The sequence below is a fragment of the Muscardinus avellanarius genome (assembly GCF_963383645.1).
Source record: "Muscardinus avellanarius genome assembly, chromosome: 6".
Lineage (NCBI taxonomy): Eukaryota > Metazoa > Chordata > Mammalia > Rodentia > Gliridae > Muscardinus > Muscardinus avellanarius.
In genome coordinates this window covers 66,577,182-66,595,617 of record NC_137791.1, presented here as the reverse complement: position 1 = coordinate 66,595,617, position 18,436 = coordinate 66,577,182, and the positions used below count along the sequence as shown (strand labels likewise).

The window sequence follows — 18,436 nt, the reverse complement described above, 5'->3', positions numbered from 1 at the left end:
TAGGTTTGACATTTCCAATAGGCATCAGCTTCTGGAATGGGGCATTCAGCCCTCCTGTACTGACAAGTCCAGGATCACATTTAGTGAGTCAATAAACTTCAGGGCTAGCTGGATGGGAAAGTATCTTTCACTGCCTAGGCTTCCTTGTGAAATCAGAAAACTGACCAGAAGTGAACTACAATAAATTATAATGTACAGCTAAAGAAAAAATTAGGAAAGCCTAGAAGAAAGGTGCCAAACTGCACTGCAAATATAAACAAATATAAGATATTTTAATGATCTTAATAAAGTTATTATTTATAAAAATATATACATATAATGAAAAACAGGCCATTTTATAATGCTACTTAAAACAATGAAGGCCTATTAGGTTTATCAATATCTGGGCTTCAAATTAATTTGTAGAAATATTTCAACTAAATTTCAGTCAATAAGCCAAGCATGGTGGCATATGTTTGTAATTTCAGCATTTGGGAGGCTGAGACAGGAGGATAGCGGTTCAAGGACCACCTCAGCTACTTAGTGAGGTCCTTTGCAACTCAGTGAGACCCTGTTTCAAAATAAAGAATAGAAAAATAGGGCTGAGGGTGTAGCTGACAGGCAGAATGCCTCTGGGTTCCATCCCCAGTACCGTACCCCCCCCAAAAAAAATCAAAAACTAAAAAAAAAAATGCAGTCACTACACTGGAAGATATTAAAGATAATGAAAAATCTTTGTTTTTACCAACATCTTTAATTCATCAATGATGGACAAATCACAGTAAGCTGGTTTATAAAGGGTTTTTAATAAAAATGCATCCATCCTCTAATAAATATTAAGATTTGTACAGTTAGAAAAACCAGGATGAGCTAGGCATGGTGTCGCACGCTTATAATGCCAGCACTTGGGGGACTGAGACAGGAGGATCACAAGTTTTTGGCCCACCTCAGCAGTTTAACAAGGTCCTCTAACCTTAGACCCTTGCTTTTTGAAGTTAAAAAATAAAATAGGGCTAGGTGTGCCTCAAAAGTAAAAATACTCCTGTACTCCTGGGTTCAACCCCCAGTACCACACACACTCAAAAAAGAAAGAAAGAAAAAAAGAGAAAAAAGAAAAAAAGAAAAAGAAAGAAAAAGAAAAAGCAGGACAGAGGGAAGAAATAAAACAGAAAGGTTCAAAATCAAATGATTAAGTCAAAGAAGAAAACTAAGGATATTTTGATCCCCCTCATTAGGAAGTTATAATCTGCACGGTTGCTTCTCAAGGTCTCTCAGTTGGGCACTAGAATATTAAATCTAAAACTTTCTCCAATATTGCCTCTGGTTCATTTTTTGCTCATTCAGATGGAATATTCCTAGCTAAGTCTTTTGGTGTTCTAGCAAATCAAAGGGCTTCTTATAGCAGTCCAATATGCTTCCAAGAATACACCCAAATGGCACTCAAAAAAAACATCTTTCAACTTTTGCAAATATACAGAAAATTTTAAAATAAACACCTAGAAAAAAAAAGCAAGATATAAATTCATAAACATCAAGTAGAAACAATCTCCAAAAGAAGCAGATCTCTAATGTGTTTTCGTGTTGATGAAGAGCTTCTAATCTCCCTCTAGGAAAATCTACTACCTAAAGTAAATACCTTTAGGCAAAAGAAATGGTAAAACTTGAAAATTTACATAAAGAGAAATTTTAAGGTTTTGGCACTACTTTAACATCTTTCAGGATAGGTATGGTTCCGAGTTAGACCGTCTTCTTTCCCTACTCCATTGTTTGCTAAAGCAGAAAGTATCAAATTTATAATTCTTTAGCTCTCATTCCAAAAATCGTACTGAGTCACAATACAACTATTAACATTTAAATAAGACTCTAGTTGTTGCTAAAATTCAAAGGGTATCATATCAAAATTACAGTTGTCTTCCTTGCCTAACAGGTATGACTAAGTGGTTGGTGACTGGAACTCAAATCACATACAGTCAACCACATTACTGGATCCATGACCTACATCTCGAATTTGGCTGGTTAAACAGGCACACACAGCTACCCCTGCTCCAGCTCTGCAGTGAGACACAGATCCAACAAGCTCCCATCTGAAAAGACAGAAGAGAAAGAATGTTACCCTAAAAAGAAAGCCTTCTTTACTCAAAATACCAACCAAAGACAAAGACTCCCTATTTTGGAACTGGTTTTGAAAAACAGTAGGTTTCTGAAGGAAGATAAAATATTCCAAAGATTTATATTGACAATTACAAACAGCATTACAGTAGTCCTCCATAGATTGTTACCTGTAGTCAACCACAGTCTGAAAATATTAAATGGACAACTTCATAAACAAGTCATTACTAAGTGTTAAACTACATGCTGTTCTGAGTAGTGTCATGCAATCCCACATGGTCTCACTTGTCCTGCCTGGGACACAGATCAGCCCTTTGTCTGATGCTTCCTCTGCAGAGACGAGTCAGTCACTTAGCTGCCAGGTCACATTTGAGATCAACTGTACTGGTACCAGAATGCTGTGTTCAAGTAACTTTTATTGTATATAATAGTCCCAAAGCAAGAAATAGTGATGCTGGCCATTTTATTACTTACAGTATACTATTATAATTCTTCTATTTTATTTTTAGTTATTGTTTTAATCTCTTACTGTGCCTAATATATAAAGTAAACTTCATATAAGTATATATAGTATATATAAGGATTAATACCTGTGGTTTCAGGGATTCACTAGGGGGTATTGAAATTCATCCCCACAAATATGGGAGGCCTATTCTCTTTCTATTTCTTTATATGAGAAGATTACTCTGGAATAATGTTACTGAAAGATACCACTAAAGCATAAAGAAAACATGTAATTACCTATTCAACACCGGATCAAATGCCTCTACTGTATTTAAGTATGCGTTGCCATTATGACCACCAACTGCAAAGATTTTGCCCATCACTGTTGCGATCCCCACTCCACCCCTGGGAGTGGTCAGAGCTGCTACATAATCCCACTTGTTGCTTCGAGGGTCATACCGCTCAACTGAACTCAGAGGAGAATTGTCATCAAAACCACCTATAAAAAATATTTAAAAACAGTGTTACATTTCATAGAAATTAACTACTAAATTTCTTCAATAGCTTCTTTAATTTAATCTTTTAAAACAATTTTAGTGAGCTGGGCATTGGTCGCTCACGCCTGTAATCTCAGCATTTGGGAGGCTGAGACAGGAAGATCGCAGTTCACAGCTAGCCTCAACTACTAAGTGAGGCTTTTTGAAACTCAGTGAGACTCTGATTCAAAATAAAAAGAGTAAAAAATAGGGCTGGGGTGTAGCTCGGATGTAGAATGTCTCTGGGTTCCATCCTCAGAACCACAAAAAAAAAAAAAAAAAAAAAATTAGCATGGTTTACAGAAAATTAGAAAGAAAAAAAAAAAGTCATTCCAACACCTGTCAACCACCACCAACTATTATTAGACATTCTAAAATTCAAGTTATGATAATCCTCAATAGTAAGATTAAAAAACTTTTTTTTTCCTTTTTGATACTGGGGATTAAGCCTAGGGGTGTTCTACCTTTAAGTAACACCCTCAGCCCTAATTTAGTTTTTTTATTTTGAAATAGTCTCACTCAGTTGCCAAGGGTTTCACTAAGTAGCTGAGGCTAGCCTAGAACGTGTGACCCACCTGCCTCAGTCTCCCAATTATGGAATTATAGGCATGCAACACAATACCCAACCTTAAAAATCTTAGCATGGGAAGACTGGGGTCCTTGTATCTAAGCAGATAATTTTACTTACGTAAGTTAATTTAACTGAAGATATTTTACTTATTTACTTATTATTTATTAATGTATTTGTTTATGCAGAACTGGGGTGTGAACCCAGGGGCGTTCTATATCCAAACTATACTCCCAGCCCTACCTTTTAATTCTTTATTATGAAACAGGATCTAAAATTGCGGAGGGCCTCCCTAAGTAGCTGAGGCTAGCCATGAAGCTGTGATCTTCCTATCTCAGCCTCCCAAGTACTGGGATTAAAGTGTGTGCCACCAAACTGACTAAGTAGACAATTTAGAAAACATAGGGGAAAAGCATTCATTTAATTGTCCTTAGCCTCCTAGAAGCAGGCAAGACTGAGATTCCTTCTGTGTATTATATTTTTAAGTAGTAAAAAGGCTTGAGAAGGAAATATATTATACTCAATCACATGGCTCATCCAGACAAATTAAAGTTTTCCAGGTGTTTCCCTTATCATTGCCAGCACAATTACAGAGGTGGTAGATTATGAATTCTCACAAATTTTTCCTAAAACCACACCTCCTACTCTATGTTCTAGATGATGACAGTTTTTTCTATAAATCCTTCTAACAATTTATTTATTATATTCCTGAGGTAAAATATAGACTGTTATTTCAACTTTTCTTTTTTTGTGTGTGTGTGTGGTACTAGGGATGGAACCCAGAGGCTTTCTACCTCCAGGCTATACTCCCAGACCTATTTTATATTTTATTTGGAAACAGGGTCTCACTAAGTTGCTGAGAGCCTCACTAAGTAGCCGAGGCTGGCTTTGAACCTGCACGATCCTCCTGTCTCAGCCTCCCTAGTGCTAGGATTACAAGTGTGCGCCACCACGCCTGGCTAAAGTTCTTTTTAAAGGCTTCCTGTGAGTCTAAATGAATAGACCTTTTGGTTGCTCAGTTTCCTCTCCTGAGAACAAGAGGTATTGGTATTATGATCAACAAGGTTAAAGAAAAGAAAAAAATTCAAGCAAAACTTCTCTAATGGGTTGAATTTAATTAAATCAACTTGACTGAAATACAGTGATGTACAATGGACTGAAGTGTGACATATGCTGCTGACAACTTTTCTGAACTTATTTCTTCCTCTGTAAAGGAAGGGTTTACTCATCACACTATATTTATTCATTTGTGAGAAAACTACAAAGTGCTAGAGTTTGAGATCCTTAACATATATCGCCTCTAATTCTTAAAATAGTCTGACAGAAATACTTCCATTTCATAATCATTTAAAGCCTTGCTGAGTTAACGCTGAACAGAACGGATGACCATACGGAAGCAGTAATGATTGTTAGGAACATAGACTCTGACCCTCCTGTGCAGTATGATAACATCCCCAGATGATTCACATGCACATTACAGACCACGAAAGGACTGCTCTAATGTTCCTTCCATGTCAGTGCTTTATTAACTCAAAAAGCAATATGAAGATTGGCATAAGTCGGGCGTGGTGGCGCACGCTTGTAATCCCAGCATTCAGGAGGCTGAGACCGGAGGATCACAGTTTACAGACAGCCTCAGCTATTTAGTGAGGCCCTCTGCAACTTAGTGAGACCCTGTTTCAAAATAAAGAATAAAAAAATAGGGCAGGGGTGTAGCTCGGAGGTTAAATGTCCCTGGGTTCCATCCCCAACACACACACACACACACACACACACACACACACACACACACACACACACACACACACACCGGCATAGCCTCATTTAAATGAAGTATCTACTGGTGTACTTACTCAGTACAACTTCCTTTGAAATGAAAACAAGTAGTAGTCCTTTCAAGAATTTGGCAAAGCACATTCAATCTGTGGCCTTACATTTTCAAATACTATGTATTTCAAATGGTGCACACTTGTAATCCTAGTATTTGAGAGGGTGAAATGGGAGGATTATAGGTTTGCAGCCAGCCTCAGCAACTTGTGAAGCCCTCCACAACTTAATGAGATCCTGTTTCAAAATAAAGAATAAAATAGTATCTCAGACTTGGGAGGCTGAGACAGGAGGATTGCAGGTTCGAGGACAGCCTCAGCTACTTAGTGAGGACCTCCACAACAGTGAGATCTGTTTCAAAATAAAGAATAAAAAATAGGAAATAGGGCTGAGGGTGTAGCTCAGAGGTAGAATGCCTCTGGGTTCAATCCCCAGTACCACACACACACACACACACACACAAAAAAAAAAAAAAAGAATAAAATAGAGCTGGGGATATAGCTCGGAGGTAGAATACCCCTGGGTTCCATCCGCAGTATGACTAAATAAATGAATAAATACATAAATAAATATAAATGTAATCCCTAGCGAGGTGTGGTAGTGCACGTTTTTAAAAAAGTACCAGTGGGGGACTTCCGGGAAGATGGCGACCGAGAAAAGCAGGGCTTAAGAGTCCCGCTAACAACCAATCTCCATTACCACAAAAAGAGCGCCTTTCATAGCCAGAAAACACCATCACCAGAAAAACAAAAAAACCACCAGGCTCCAGAGAGAAAGCGGACTGAGAACAGAGCTCAGGGCCACAGAGGAGACACACGCGCCCGAGGACGTGGCAGCAGCGCCATACTGCCGGCGGCAGCGGCGAACTCAGCGGACGGCTACAGCAAGCCGAGGTGAGCCGATGCGGAACAGCCAGGCGGGATCTTTCGGCGCAGACAGCATTTAAAGCTCCCAGTGGCTGAGCTCAGCACACGCTGCAGGGATTCAGAGTGGAAATCAAAACCAGAGAAGAAAAAATACGCCAGCCTCATGGCCGAGGGCGTGGCAGAGGTGCCATATTGCCACCGGCGGCGGCAGCAGCAGTGAATTCACCAAGTCCAGTACAGCTACATCTACGTACTCAAGAACAGTGAGTCAAATTGCAGGCCACAGAGGAGAAATCCCAGTATTGTGCCTCCTGGGACTTGACCCAGTGAGGGAGTGGTGGCGGCAGAGATATCACACCATAGGAGAGCGTGCAACCTGGCACCCCCCATAGTTTAAAGCAGCCTCTATTGACTCCCTGGGTCGGAGACTCTGTGATACAACCCAGTAAAGGAGTAGTAGGGTCTGAGATAATACAGACTCGAGATCCAGAGCACCTTAAGTGAAGCCATAGTGACCCAAGGGAAGAACCCAGAGAAGGCACAAACCTCCGAAATCATGGGAAAGAGGAATAACACTGAAGTAATGAATGTGCACAACCCCACAACATCAGAACCTGATAAAACAGAAAATCAGAGATTTCTAGAAGATCAAATCAGGAAAATAACTGTAGAAATAATAGAGGTGCTTCGAAAAGAACTCAGAGAGAGCCAAAAAGAGATAAAGGATGCAATTAATGAAGTAAAGGCCTCAATTCAAAGCACAAACAACCGATTAGACCACATGGAGAACAGAATCTCGCTCTTAGAAGATGAGCAATCCAAAAATGAATGCATAGTTTCTAATCTAGAAAAAGATATCCAACAGCAGGAATCTGACATTGAAGAAATATGGGCCCATCTTAAGAGAGCTAACCTAAGAATAACTGGAATAGAGGAGGGAAAAGAAAGTGATACCAAAGGGATCAACAATCTCTTCAAGGAAGTAATAGCAGAAAATTTTCCAAATATAGAGCAAGAGGTTGATACACAGATCCAGGAAACTTATAGAACTCCCTTTAGACAGGATCGGAGAAGAGGATCCCCACGCCATATAATTGTCAAAACGATCAATGTGGAAGCCAAGCAGAGAATCTTAAAGGCAACAAAAACAAAGGGCCAAGTGACATTCAGAGGCAAACCAATTAGAATCACTCCAGACTTCCCAAACCAAGTCATGAGAGCCAGAAGGGCTTGGAGTAACATATTCCAAACTCTGAAAGAAAACAACTTCCAGCCAAAAATTTCCTATCCAGCAAAACTTTCTATCAAATTAGATGGAGAAATAAGAAGCTTCCATGACAAACAGAAACTGAAGGAATTTATATCTTCAAAACCAGTGCTAGAGAAAATACTCAAAGAGATTAACTACAAAGAAGAAATAGGTAACACCAGAACCAGAGAAACAAGAATTTCCATCCAACAGACAACTAAGATTGGTTATCTGTGGAGATTGATTATTTATGTTAGTCTTTTACCTATCTCTAAATTGTATTGTTTGCCTTTATTGTTGTTAATTTTTAGGATTTCTAGTTGGAATATTAATATACCTTCAGATATAGCATTTGGAAATATTTTATCCAATTCTATTAGTAACTTTTAACTCTGTTTACATTGTCTTTGGATATACAATATTTTCTTTTATTTTTTAGGGAGTTTGTATATTCTTCTGTTGCCTGTGCCATTGAAATCATATCCAAGAAATCACTGCCAATTTCAATGTTGTGAGGTTTTATGACCCAGATTTTCTCCTAAAAGTTTATAGTCTTAAGATTTATATTTAGGTCTTTTATCTAGTTTGAGTTAATACTTGTATGTGGGATTAGGTAAGGGTCCAATTTTATTCTTTTCCATGTAATTATTATTTTTCAACAATATTTAGTTAAAAGATTATTATTTCCACCACCAAATCTTCGTGGAAACCTTGTCAAAAATAACTTGACAATATAGGGAAGAAGTTAGCTCTAGGCTTGTATTTAACTCCAATGGTCTATATATCTGCCTTTAGAACAGTACTACACTGTTTCAATTATTGTAGCTTTATATGGTTTGAAATCAGAAAATATACATCTTCTAGCTTTGTTTTTGCTTCGAGATTGTTTTGGGTATCTAGAGTCCATATTCCATATCAGGATAGATTTTTTTCTGAAAAATAAATATATGATAGTTTCACCTAAAAAAAAGAAAAAAATATTCTCTGGTAAGAAAGAAAGCAAAAAGAAATATTGAAATGTTATCTTTAAGTCATCAAAAGCTTGGTATCAGACAAAGGAAACTGTTATGTGAGATTATCATTTTTAATTTTGGATAAATTGCTATAATACTAGATGTCAACCACTAAGCCAAGCATGGGAGGGAGGGATGGGGAGAGAATGGGGTGGGAATCGGGTGGGGGCTGACTGGGCGATGTGTGCATGTATGTCTACAAAAGTTTGTATCCCACTATGATGTATGAATACAGTGCACCAATAAAATAAAATTAAAAAAAAAAAGTACCAGTGCTGCAAAAAAAAATGTAATCCCCTACTTTAGATATATTTGCTATTTCTAGAAAAATATGAATTTTTTGGTACTAGGGATTCAACCCAGAGGCATCCTACCTCTGAACCACACTCCCAGCCCTATTTTTTATTCTTTATTTTGAAACAGGGTCTCATGACGTTGCAGGTGGCCTCACTAAGTTGCCTAAATTGCTGATGCTGGCACAAACCTGTGATCCTCCTGTCTCAGTCTCCCGAGTACTGGGATTACAAGCTTGCATCACCACACCTGGCAGAAGTTTTAAACATGGAAGATGAAGATCTAAATAAAAGAGAATGAATCCCAAAGCACATCTCAGGACTGTTTTCATCTCAGGTTAAATGTAACAATTTTTTTACTGTGTTGTTTTATGACAGCTCTGTGTATTCTGATATACTGTATATCCTGATATATCTACTCACCAACAACATATAAGCAACCATGAAGCTCACTAACTCCATTGCCTGCTCTTCGCTGGCCCATTTCTTTGACTTCTATCCATTTATCCAGATGTGGGTCGTATCTCTCCACACTAGATAAAGAAGCCACTCCATCATTGCCACCTACTGCATAAACATGGTTCTAAATGGGGAAAAACAAAACATTTCATTAGATTTTTAATTTATTTTTATATGGCAGCCCAGAACGTTCAAGAAAGCAGCATTGCATTAAACACTGTGGTGCATAATATTTGCATGCTGGTGATATGAACATATCAGATCTTTCCTATTTTTTTTTTGAAGACTGAAATAAGTTTACTACAAAAATAGATTACAAAGATAGAAATAGAGAATACAGTTACAGCCCCATACTATCCAGGGATAGTATGAGGGGGTGGTTCGAAGGAATTCACCCCCTAATTTGATTATGGATGACATAGAATGCAGTTCAACAGGCGAGCTGCCATATAGCTTACTACTAGAGCCACTGAGCCAACTCCTCCACGGGGGGTATTCATTGGTGCCACTGTACTCCACTGATCAGACTCTATGTCATATCTCTCCACGTCATTGAAGCAGGTATTGTCGTCTAACCCTCCAATTGCATAAATTGGGCCCCCTAAGGAGGCCAAGGCAATTCCTCGCCTGCAAAAACAATAAAACACATCAGCATCTGGGTTTGTTTCCAGGGAAAAAAGTTATTTTCAGATTTATCAAAGTTTCTAAATAAATAGTCCATGGTTACCAAACTGTGTTACTTTAAGAGAATAGTGCCCTTAAAGTTATACAGTGCATAAACTACACAGGCTACTTTAATATCAGATTAAATAATAAAGTGAAGCTGGGTGTGGTGGTGCGTGTCTCCCCAGTACTTGGGAAGCTGAGACAAGAGGATTGTGGATTTGAGGCCAGCCTCAGCAACTTAGCAACCTATGAGACCTTGTTTCAAATCAAAGAATAATAAAAGGGCTAAGGGTGTAGCTTGGAGGTAAAACGCCTCTGGGTTCAATCCCCAGTACTACTAATAACAGTAATAATAATAGCAATAATAAGATGATGAAGAAATAAAAAACAAAATAGTATTAAAAAGTCCAAAATATTCAATTATTAAAACATACAGTTGCATAACTGAGGCGTCGGTGGGTTGAGGGGGGCTTGCTAATGGAGGTCAAAGCCACTCTCATTCACATAACTGTACAACTGATTTTGTTGCAGGATTCCATTAGCCCACAAACAAAAGAACATTCTTCTATGTTTTTAATGTTACAAGCTTTATAGCACAATGCTTTATTTCTTCTTTTTCATTTTTTCTTTCTTTTGCAGTACTGGGGAATGAATCTATAGGCTTTCTACCAACGGAGCTATATCTCTACCCCTTTTTGAGAGTTGCTAAACCGCTAAGGCTAGTCTTGAATTTATGATCCTCTGGCATCAGCCTTTCAAGTAGCTAGAATTACAGGTGTGTGCCACTGTGTCCAGCACAATACTTATTGCAGGTCAATTTTACTTTATCTAAAATGTTTCTGCCGGGCGTGGTAGCACACGCTTGTAATCCCAGCATTCGGGAGGCTGAGACCAGAGGATCGCGGTTTGCGGACAGCCTCAGCTACTTAGTGAGGTCCTCTGCAAGTCAGTGAGACCCGGTTTCAAAATAAAGAATAAAATACAGGGCAGGGGTGTAGCTCGGAGGTAGAATGCCCCTGGGTTTCATCCCCAGAACCGCAAAAAAATAAAAAATAAAATATTTCTGACCAGAAGTGTATTAGATTTGGGGTTTTATCAGAGTTTGGAATTTTGGATTATCTGCAGAGAATACTGGTTGAGGATACCAAACCTAAAAATTAATTTAAAAAACCTCCAAAATCTGAAATTTTTTGATTATTGCTTTAAGTTTCAGTTTTAGAGCATATTTGGTTTCAGGTTTTTAGCCTAGGGATGCTCAATGTATAACAGAGAAAGCGGCTATTTCAGAGATTCTAACTCTATGTTTACCAGGGATATTCTAAGGAAGAATTATAAGAAGAATGTTATCATTCATTTTCAGTTTCCTTAACCCGTTTCCTCTGGTGTAAAAATCTACAATTATAAAATAGTATGATTATAAAACTTTCAGGTTTGTGCATGTGCTCTCTAGAACACAAGGTTTTTAGATCCAGGCAGATGTGAAAACCACAAGACCAGATGACATTATTGGTTATTTCCTACTCTTCAAAACTCTTTTCTCATCTCCATAACATCAAACATTTGCATTCCCGCCTATACCTCTGCCTGGTATTTTTCTGTTTCCTTTACCAGAATCTTCTTTACTCCATCATTAGGTTATAAACTTCCCTAAGGCTCTGTAGTATAAAGCAAGCCATATTAAAATATTAAAATATCAACTGTAGATAGTGGAAAATAATAGCATTTTTATTTTTTTATTTTATTTTCATTTATTATTATTAATTAATTAATTTATTTATTTGGTGGTACTGGGGTTCCTGGAAGCCCTTCTACCTCCGGGCTACACTCCCAGACCTATTTTTACATTTTTATTTGGAAACAGGGTCTCCTAAGCCAGTGCGCGCGCGGCTGGCTTCGAACCTGCGCGATCCTCCTGTCTCTGCCTCCCAAGCGCAGGGATTACAAGCGTGCGCCACCACGCCCGGCAATAGTAGCATTTTTAGGACTAGATTTTTCTCCCCTAGGATTTTTTTTCTCATAGAAAGATAGGCCTAAAAAATTTGGTCAAGAGCTGGGCATGGTGGCACATACTTGTAATCCCAGTACTTGGGAGGCTGAGACAGGGGTTTGGCAGGTTCATGACCAGCCTCAGCTACTTAGCAAGGCTTTTTGAAACTTAGACCTTGTTTCAAAATAAAATTTAAAAACTAGGTGAGGGGTGTAGCTCAAAGGTAGACTGCCTAGTTTCAATCCCCAGTACAAAAAAAAAAAAAAAAAAAAAAAAATCTGGTCAACACACGGAAACAATGCAACAAAATTGGAAGCATAGCTTGACTGCTGACTGCTAAGAGCAGCACTGTGGGTGTGACATTGGGGGTTATATGGTCTTTCCTCCCCCTGCTCACTCTCTGCTTCTGGCCTCCATGATGTGTGAGCAGAGCAGAGCGCACTCTCCCTCTCTCCACTTCCCTCTGCCATGCCCTGAGCTCTGCACGCCCACCTGACATGGACTGAACCTCCAAATCTCCAAAAACTGTGACCAAATAAATCTTCCTTCCTCTAAAAGAAATCTGGTCAGCAAAACTCTCTTCTAATTTCTTTATAATCTTCCATGCTTTAGTACCGGAGAAAGTCCAAGGACCCCAAGCACAGTTTAGTTTTAAACTGTCCTTTTCTAAGCTGGGTATGGTGGTACACACTTTGAATCCCAGTCCTTGGGAGGCGGACACAGGCAGATCCTTAGGCTCTCCACAATTTAGTGAGACCCTGTTTCAAAATAATTTTTAAAAAATCAGGTTGGGGGCATACCTAGGAGAGAGAATGCCCATGGGCTCAATCCCCAGTACTACAAAAAAATTAAAATGAAATAAAAATATAATCGTTCTGCTGGGGGTGGTAGCACACACTTGTAATCCCCCCGCTTGGGAGGCTGAACAGGAGGATCGCACAGGCTCGAAGCCAGCATCAACTACTTATAGTGAGGCTCTCAGCAACCTAGTGAAACCCTGTTTCCAAATAAAATACAAAAAATAGGCCTAGGAGTGTAGTCTGGTGGTAGAAAGTCTCTGGGTTCCACCCCCAGTACCACCAAAAAACAAACAAACAAACAAAAAAACAACTGTTCTTTGCTTTATGTATTGTTCTGGAGACCTTGTTCATACTAGGTAAGTATCCACCACTCACTAAACTATATCCCCAGACCTTGAAATTGCTCATTTTGATAACAAATCATGTTTAAGTCTTACAGAATGTTTCTTATGTTTAAAAACCATACATGCCATATTTATGAAGTAATGAAGAATTTGTTCGTTTTGGTTTGTTTACTCTTTTCTCAGTACTGAGGATGAAATCCAGGGGCATTCTACCTCCGATCCACACTTGCAGTCCTATTTTTTATTCTTTATTTTGAAACAGGGTCTCACTGATTTGCAAAGGGCCTCACAAAGTAGTTGAGGGTGTCTGTGAACCATGATTCTTCAGTCTCAGCTTCCCAAATGCTAGGATTACACATAAACTTTTTTTTTAGGTATTAGAATTGAACCCAGGGGTGTTCTACCTCTGAGATATACCTTAAGACCTACTTTATTTTTTTTTCTTGAAACAGGGTTTGACTAAGTTAAAAAGGGCCTCACTAACTTTCTGATGCTGTCTTTGAGCCTGGCATCCTCCTGTCTGAGCCTCCCAAGTACTGAGATTATAGACATGTACCACCATACTCAGCTTTGTTTCTTTTATAATAAAACTACAGTTCACACTGACATGGTGGTGCATGCCTGTAACCCCAGCTACTCAGGAAGCTGAGGTAGAAGAATGGTAAGTTTGAGACCTGGGCAACTTAGCAAGACTCTGTCTCAAAATAAAATGTTTTTAAGAAGGCTAGGAATATTGATCAGTTGTAAAACACTTGCCAAGCATGCACAGGCTGTATTCAATCCCAACATCAAGTAAAAAAAAGAAGAAACTTTGGGCCGGGTGTGGTGGTACATGCTTGTAATCTCAGCATTCGAGAGGCGGAGACCAGAGAATTGGAGGATTATGGTTTGCAGACAGCCTCAGCTACTTGGCGAGGCCCTTCACAACTCAGCGAGACCCTGTTTCAAAAAAAAAAAAAAAAGGACTAAAAAATAGGGCTGGGAGTGTGGAGTGTAGCTCGGAGGTAGAATGGTACTGCAATTTAAAAAAAAAGCGAAAAAGAAGAAACTTCAGTTTATTTTATTATCTAGTTATATGAATATACTGGTCTTTGAAATCTTCACCCTAACTTTAAATTTGAAAAAGGGAAAATAATAGGTAATATAATTCAATCTCCCATTTGGTACAAAATTTATATGTGAACTTTCTGACATATACAATTGCAGTAACTGGGAAGAATTATTGTATATTCCACTGGTATTATACAGAATTAGAAAAAAGGTTTATTCCTTCCTACTAAAACATACACCTCTTAAAATATATAGCTGCTCCTTGAAGTCTTCTTGACTCTAGATCAAACCATTCAATTGTTCCCCCATCCTTTTTTTTAATGTGGTTCTTGGGATTGAACCCAGGGGCGTTGTACCTGAGTTACATCCTCAGTCCTACTTTATTTTTTATTTGCGGTACTGGGGATGGAACCCAGGGGCATTCTACCACTGAGCTATACCCCCAGCCCTATTTTTTTATTCTTTATTTTAAAACAAGGTCTCAAGAAGTTGCAGCAGGCCTCACTAAGTAGTTAAGGCTGGCTGTAAACCCGTGATCCTCCTGTCTCAGCTTCCTAAGTACCAGGATTATAAGCGTGCGCCACCACATATGGCTCACTGATGAGCATTTAAAATGTTGATGGTCATGTTAAAATTAGTAGGAAAAACAGAAATTCGGAGTATTTTTTTTTTTTTTTTTTTTTTTTTTGGTGGTACTGGGGTTCCTGGAAACCCTTCTACCTCCGGGCTATACTCCCAGACCTATTTTATACTATTTTTATTTTTGGAAACAGGGTCTCTTAAGCCAGCTGCTGGCTTCGAACCTGCACAATCTTACTGTATCCATCTCCGAAGTGCAGGGATTATAAGCGTGCACCACCACGCCCGGCAAATTGGGAGTATTTTAACATGATAAAATACATGTCTTAGTCCTAAAGTCAGTATCTTATGTAACAGATAAACCCTAAAGACACTTCAATTCCCCTAAAATCAAGAACAAAACAAAAACATCTACTGTCCCTTCAAGAATTCACAGTGCATTGAATTTTCTGCTAATACATTTGACAAGAAAAATCAGATGAGAAAGAAACTGTGGGAAAATTGACAAAAGCTAATTATGGCACACAGATTTATTAACAGTGTCATATCAATGCTGATTTCAATCACCGTACCATGGCTACATAAGATGTTATTGTTAACATTATGGAAAGTTGGGTGAAAGCTATCTAGCAAGGTATACCTTCTACCTTGGCACCACGGGCATCTGGGGCTAGAAAACTCTATGCTCTAAGGGGGTGGCCTACGTGTTGCAGGATCATTAGCAGCACCTTTACTCTTCTCCTTAGATGCTAGCAGCAACTTGTCCACCCTCAAAGTTGAACATCCCAAAACGTCTCCAAACTATGTCAAGTGTTTACAAGAAGGGGCAAATCATCTTTAGCTGAGAACCACTGACACATAAGAACTCCTATTTTTGCAGCTTTTCTGAAAGATCTAAAATTTTTTTCAAACAAAAAGAAAAAGCAATATTCAAGTGAAAACTACAATAATGGTATGTCAAAATGTGATCCTATTACTTAAAATATAAAAAGTTATATCAAAGCATCACTTTGGACACTAACAAAATGTGTTTAAGAAGGTAAAGTTTGTCAAAAGAAAAAAATTTAAAATAAGGCCTTTTAATTTGGAAACTTCATTCTCTTCATTCAAAATAAATTTCCATGTGCCATCTACCTTTTTGTGTTCATTGATGCCTTCATCATCCATTTATTAGTAAGAGGATCGAACATCTCCATGCTACCTAAATGTTCATTTCCATCATGTCCACCTACTGCATACACTTTACCTGTCAAATAAAGAAGCGTTTTCATATGATTCCAATTAGTTGATGATATTGTTATTTTTATATAAACAATATATGCATTTTTCTATAAACAATATATGCTTAGAATGTCACAATAAGTTCATTTTTAACTACTGTTCAACATTATGATCAATGTCATTTTTTAATTATATTTTTAGATTTTTCCTTTTTTCTTTATTTAAATTTTTTTATTAAAAAATTTTTTATTGGTGCATTATATTCATACATCATATTGGGGTAAAGAACTTGTGTATACATACATGTACACATCACTGATTTAACACCTACCCAATTCCCACCCCATTCCCTCCCCGTCCCTCCTTCCCTTGTTGGGCTTAGTGATTGACTTCGATATGTTTAAGTACTTTGTGTGTTTTAGAGATTTTCCTCTTCCCCCCTCCTTTCTCCTCCTTTAGGCTGTCTTGCGTGCTTCTCTATAGGATTTCCTTTTTCATCTAAGTTCCTCCTATGACCCATTTGTCCCTAACTCTCACATATTAAGGAGAGCATCTGATTTATTTTTTGTGACTGACTAATCTCACTTAGCATAATGTCCTCCAGTTCCATCCATTTCCCTGAAAATGATATAATTGAGTTTTTTTTAATGGCTGAGTAAAATTCCATTGTGTACATATCACACAGTTTTGTAATCTATTCATCTGTTGATGGACATCTTGGCTGGTTCCATAGTTTGGCTATGATGAATTGCGCATCTATGAACATAGATACACATGCATTAGTTTGGTAGTTTGGTTTCCTATCTTTTGGGTAGACACCCAGAAGTGGTATTGCTGGATCAAATGGTAGATTTGTTCCTATTCTTCTGAGGATTCTCCATACTGTTTTCTAAAGTGGTTGCACTAATTTGCAATCCCACCAACGTCTTAAGAGTTCCCACTTCTCCACATCCTCGCCAGCATCTATTGTTGTGTTTTGAATGACTGCCATTCTAGTTGGAGTTAGGTGAAATCTCAGGGTAGTTTTGATTTACATCTCTCTGATTGCCAGTGATGTTGAGCATTTTTTCATGCATTTATTGGCCATTTGAATTTCTTCTTTTGTGAAGTGTCTATTTAGTTCGTTTGCCCATTTTGTTATTGGATGCTTTGTTTTCTTAGTGTTGAGATTCTTGAGTTCTCTGTATATTCTAGATATTAATCCTCTATCAGAGCTGTAGGTGGCAAAAATCTCCCATTCTGTTGGCTCTCAATTGAGGTTCTTGACAGTTTCCTTTGCTGAACAGAAGCTCTCCAGTTTCATGCAATCCCATGTATTGATTCGCCTTTTAATTTGTTGTGCCTTTGGGGTCTTGTTGAGAAAGTGTTTATCTGTGCCTATGTGTTGCAGTGTTGGACCTATGCCCTCTTCAAGGAGCTTCAAGGTCTCTGGTTTGATTTCCAAGTCTTTGATCCATCTTGAATTGACTTTTGTACAGGGTGAGAAAGTGGGATTAATTTCCAATTTTCTGCATATGTTTAGCCACTTTTGACAGCGCCATTTGTTAAATAAGCTATCTTTTCTCCAGTGTATAGTTTTTGGCCCCTTTGTCAAAAATCAATTGGCTGAAAGTGTGTGGTCTTGTTTTTGGGTCTTCTATTCTGCTCCACTAGTCTATGTATCTGGGTTTTTTTTGCCAGTACCATGCTGTTTTTATTACAATGACTTTGTAGTATAGTTTAAAGTCAGGTATTATGATTCCTCCTGCATGGTTTTTGTTGCTGAGAACTACCTTGGGTATTCTGGGCTTTTTGTTATTCCAGATATATTTAAGGACTGATTTTTCTATGTCTGTGAGGAATGATCTTGGTAGTTTAATGGGCACTGCATTAAATTTATAGATCACTTTTGGGAGGATGGCCATTTTAATTATATTTATTCTGCCAATCCATGAACATGGAAGATCTTTCTATCTTCTAAGATCTTCTTCGATTTCGTTTTTCAGTGTTTTATAATTTTCTTTGTAGAGATCTTTTACCTCCTTGGTCAAGTTTATTCCTAAGTATTTTATTTTTTTGTGGGAAACATAAAGCTGGGCATGGTGGTGCACACTTGTAATCCCAGGATTCAGGAGGCTGAGACTGGAGGGTCTCAGTTTGGGGACAGCCTCAGCTACTTAATGAGGCCCTCTGTAACTTAGGGAGACCCTGTTTCAAATAAAGAATGAAAAAATAAGGTAAGGGTTATAGCTCGGAGTCCGAATGCCCCTGGGATCCATCCCCAGACCCACAAAAAAAAAAAAAAAAAGGAAAACATAAAACTATTAATATAATCAATTTTTTAAAAATAAAACACACACAAATGGGAAAGACTGGATGCTAAACTGTAAAATGATTATTACTGGGTGCTTGGGTTACATAAAATTTTAAATTATTAAAATATGTTCTATTTTTTTCCCAAAAGTGC

General features: G+C 38.1%; 1 protein-coding gene across 3 annotated transcripts in view; it reads right to left on the bottom strand.

Annotated features, from left to right (window-relative positions):
• Window positions 1-1,939: 1,939 nt before the first annotated feature.
• The window catches only part of KLHL8 (kelch like family member 8), a gene marked incomplete at both ends in the record, with an annotated part of 31,205 nt that continues 14,708 nt past the window's right edge, over window positions 1,940-18,436 (bottom strand). For all 3 annotated transcript variants that reach the window (XM_080697842.1, XM_080697843.1, XM_080697844.1), the window contains 5 exons: window positions 1,940-2,063; window positions 2,830-3,031; window positions 9,308-9,467; window positions 9,802-9,970; window positions 15,904-16,015. In XM_080697842.1, coding sequence (XP_080553968.1) covers window positions 1,940-2,063; window positions 2,830-3,031; window positions 9,308-9,467; window positions 9,802-9,970; window positions 15,904-16,015 — 767 coding nt within the window. The remainder of the gene's footprint in view (window positions 2,064-2,829; window positions 3,032-9,307; window positions 9,468-9,801; window positions 9,971-15,903; window positions 16,016-18,436) is intronic.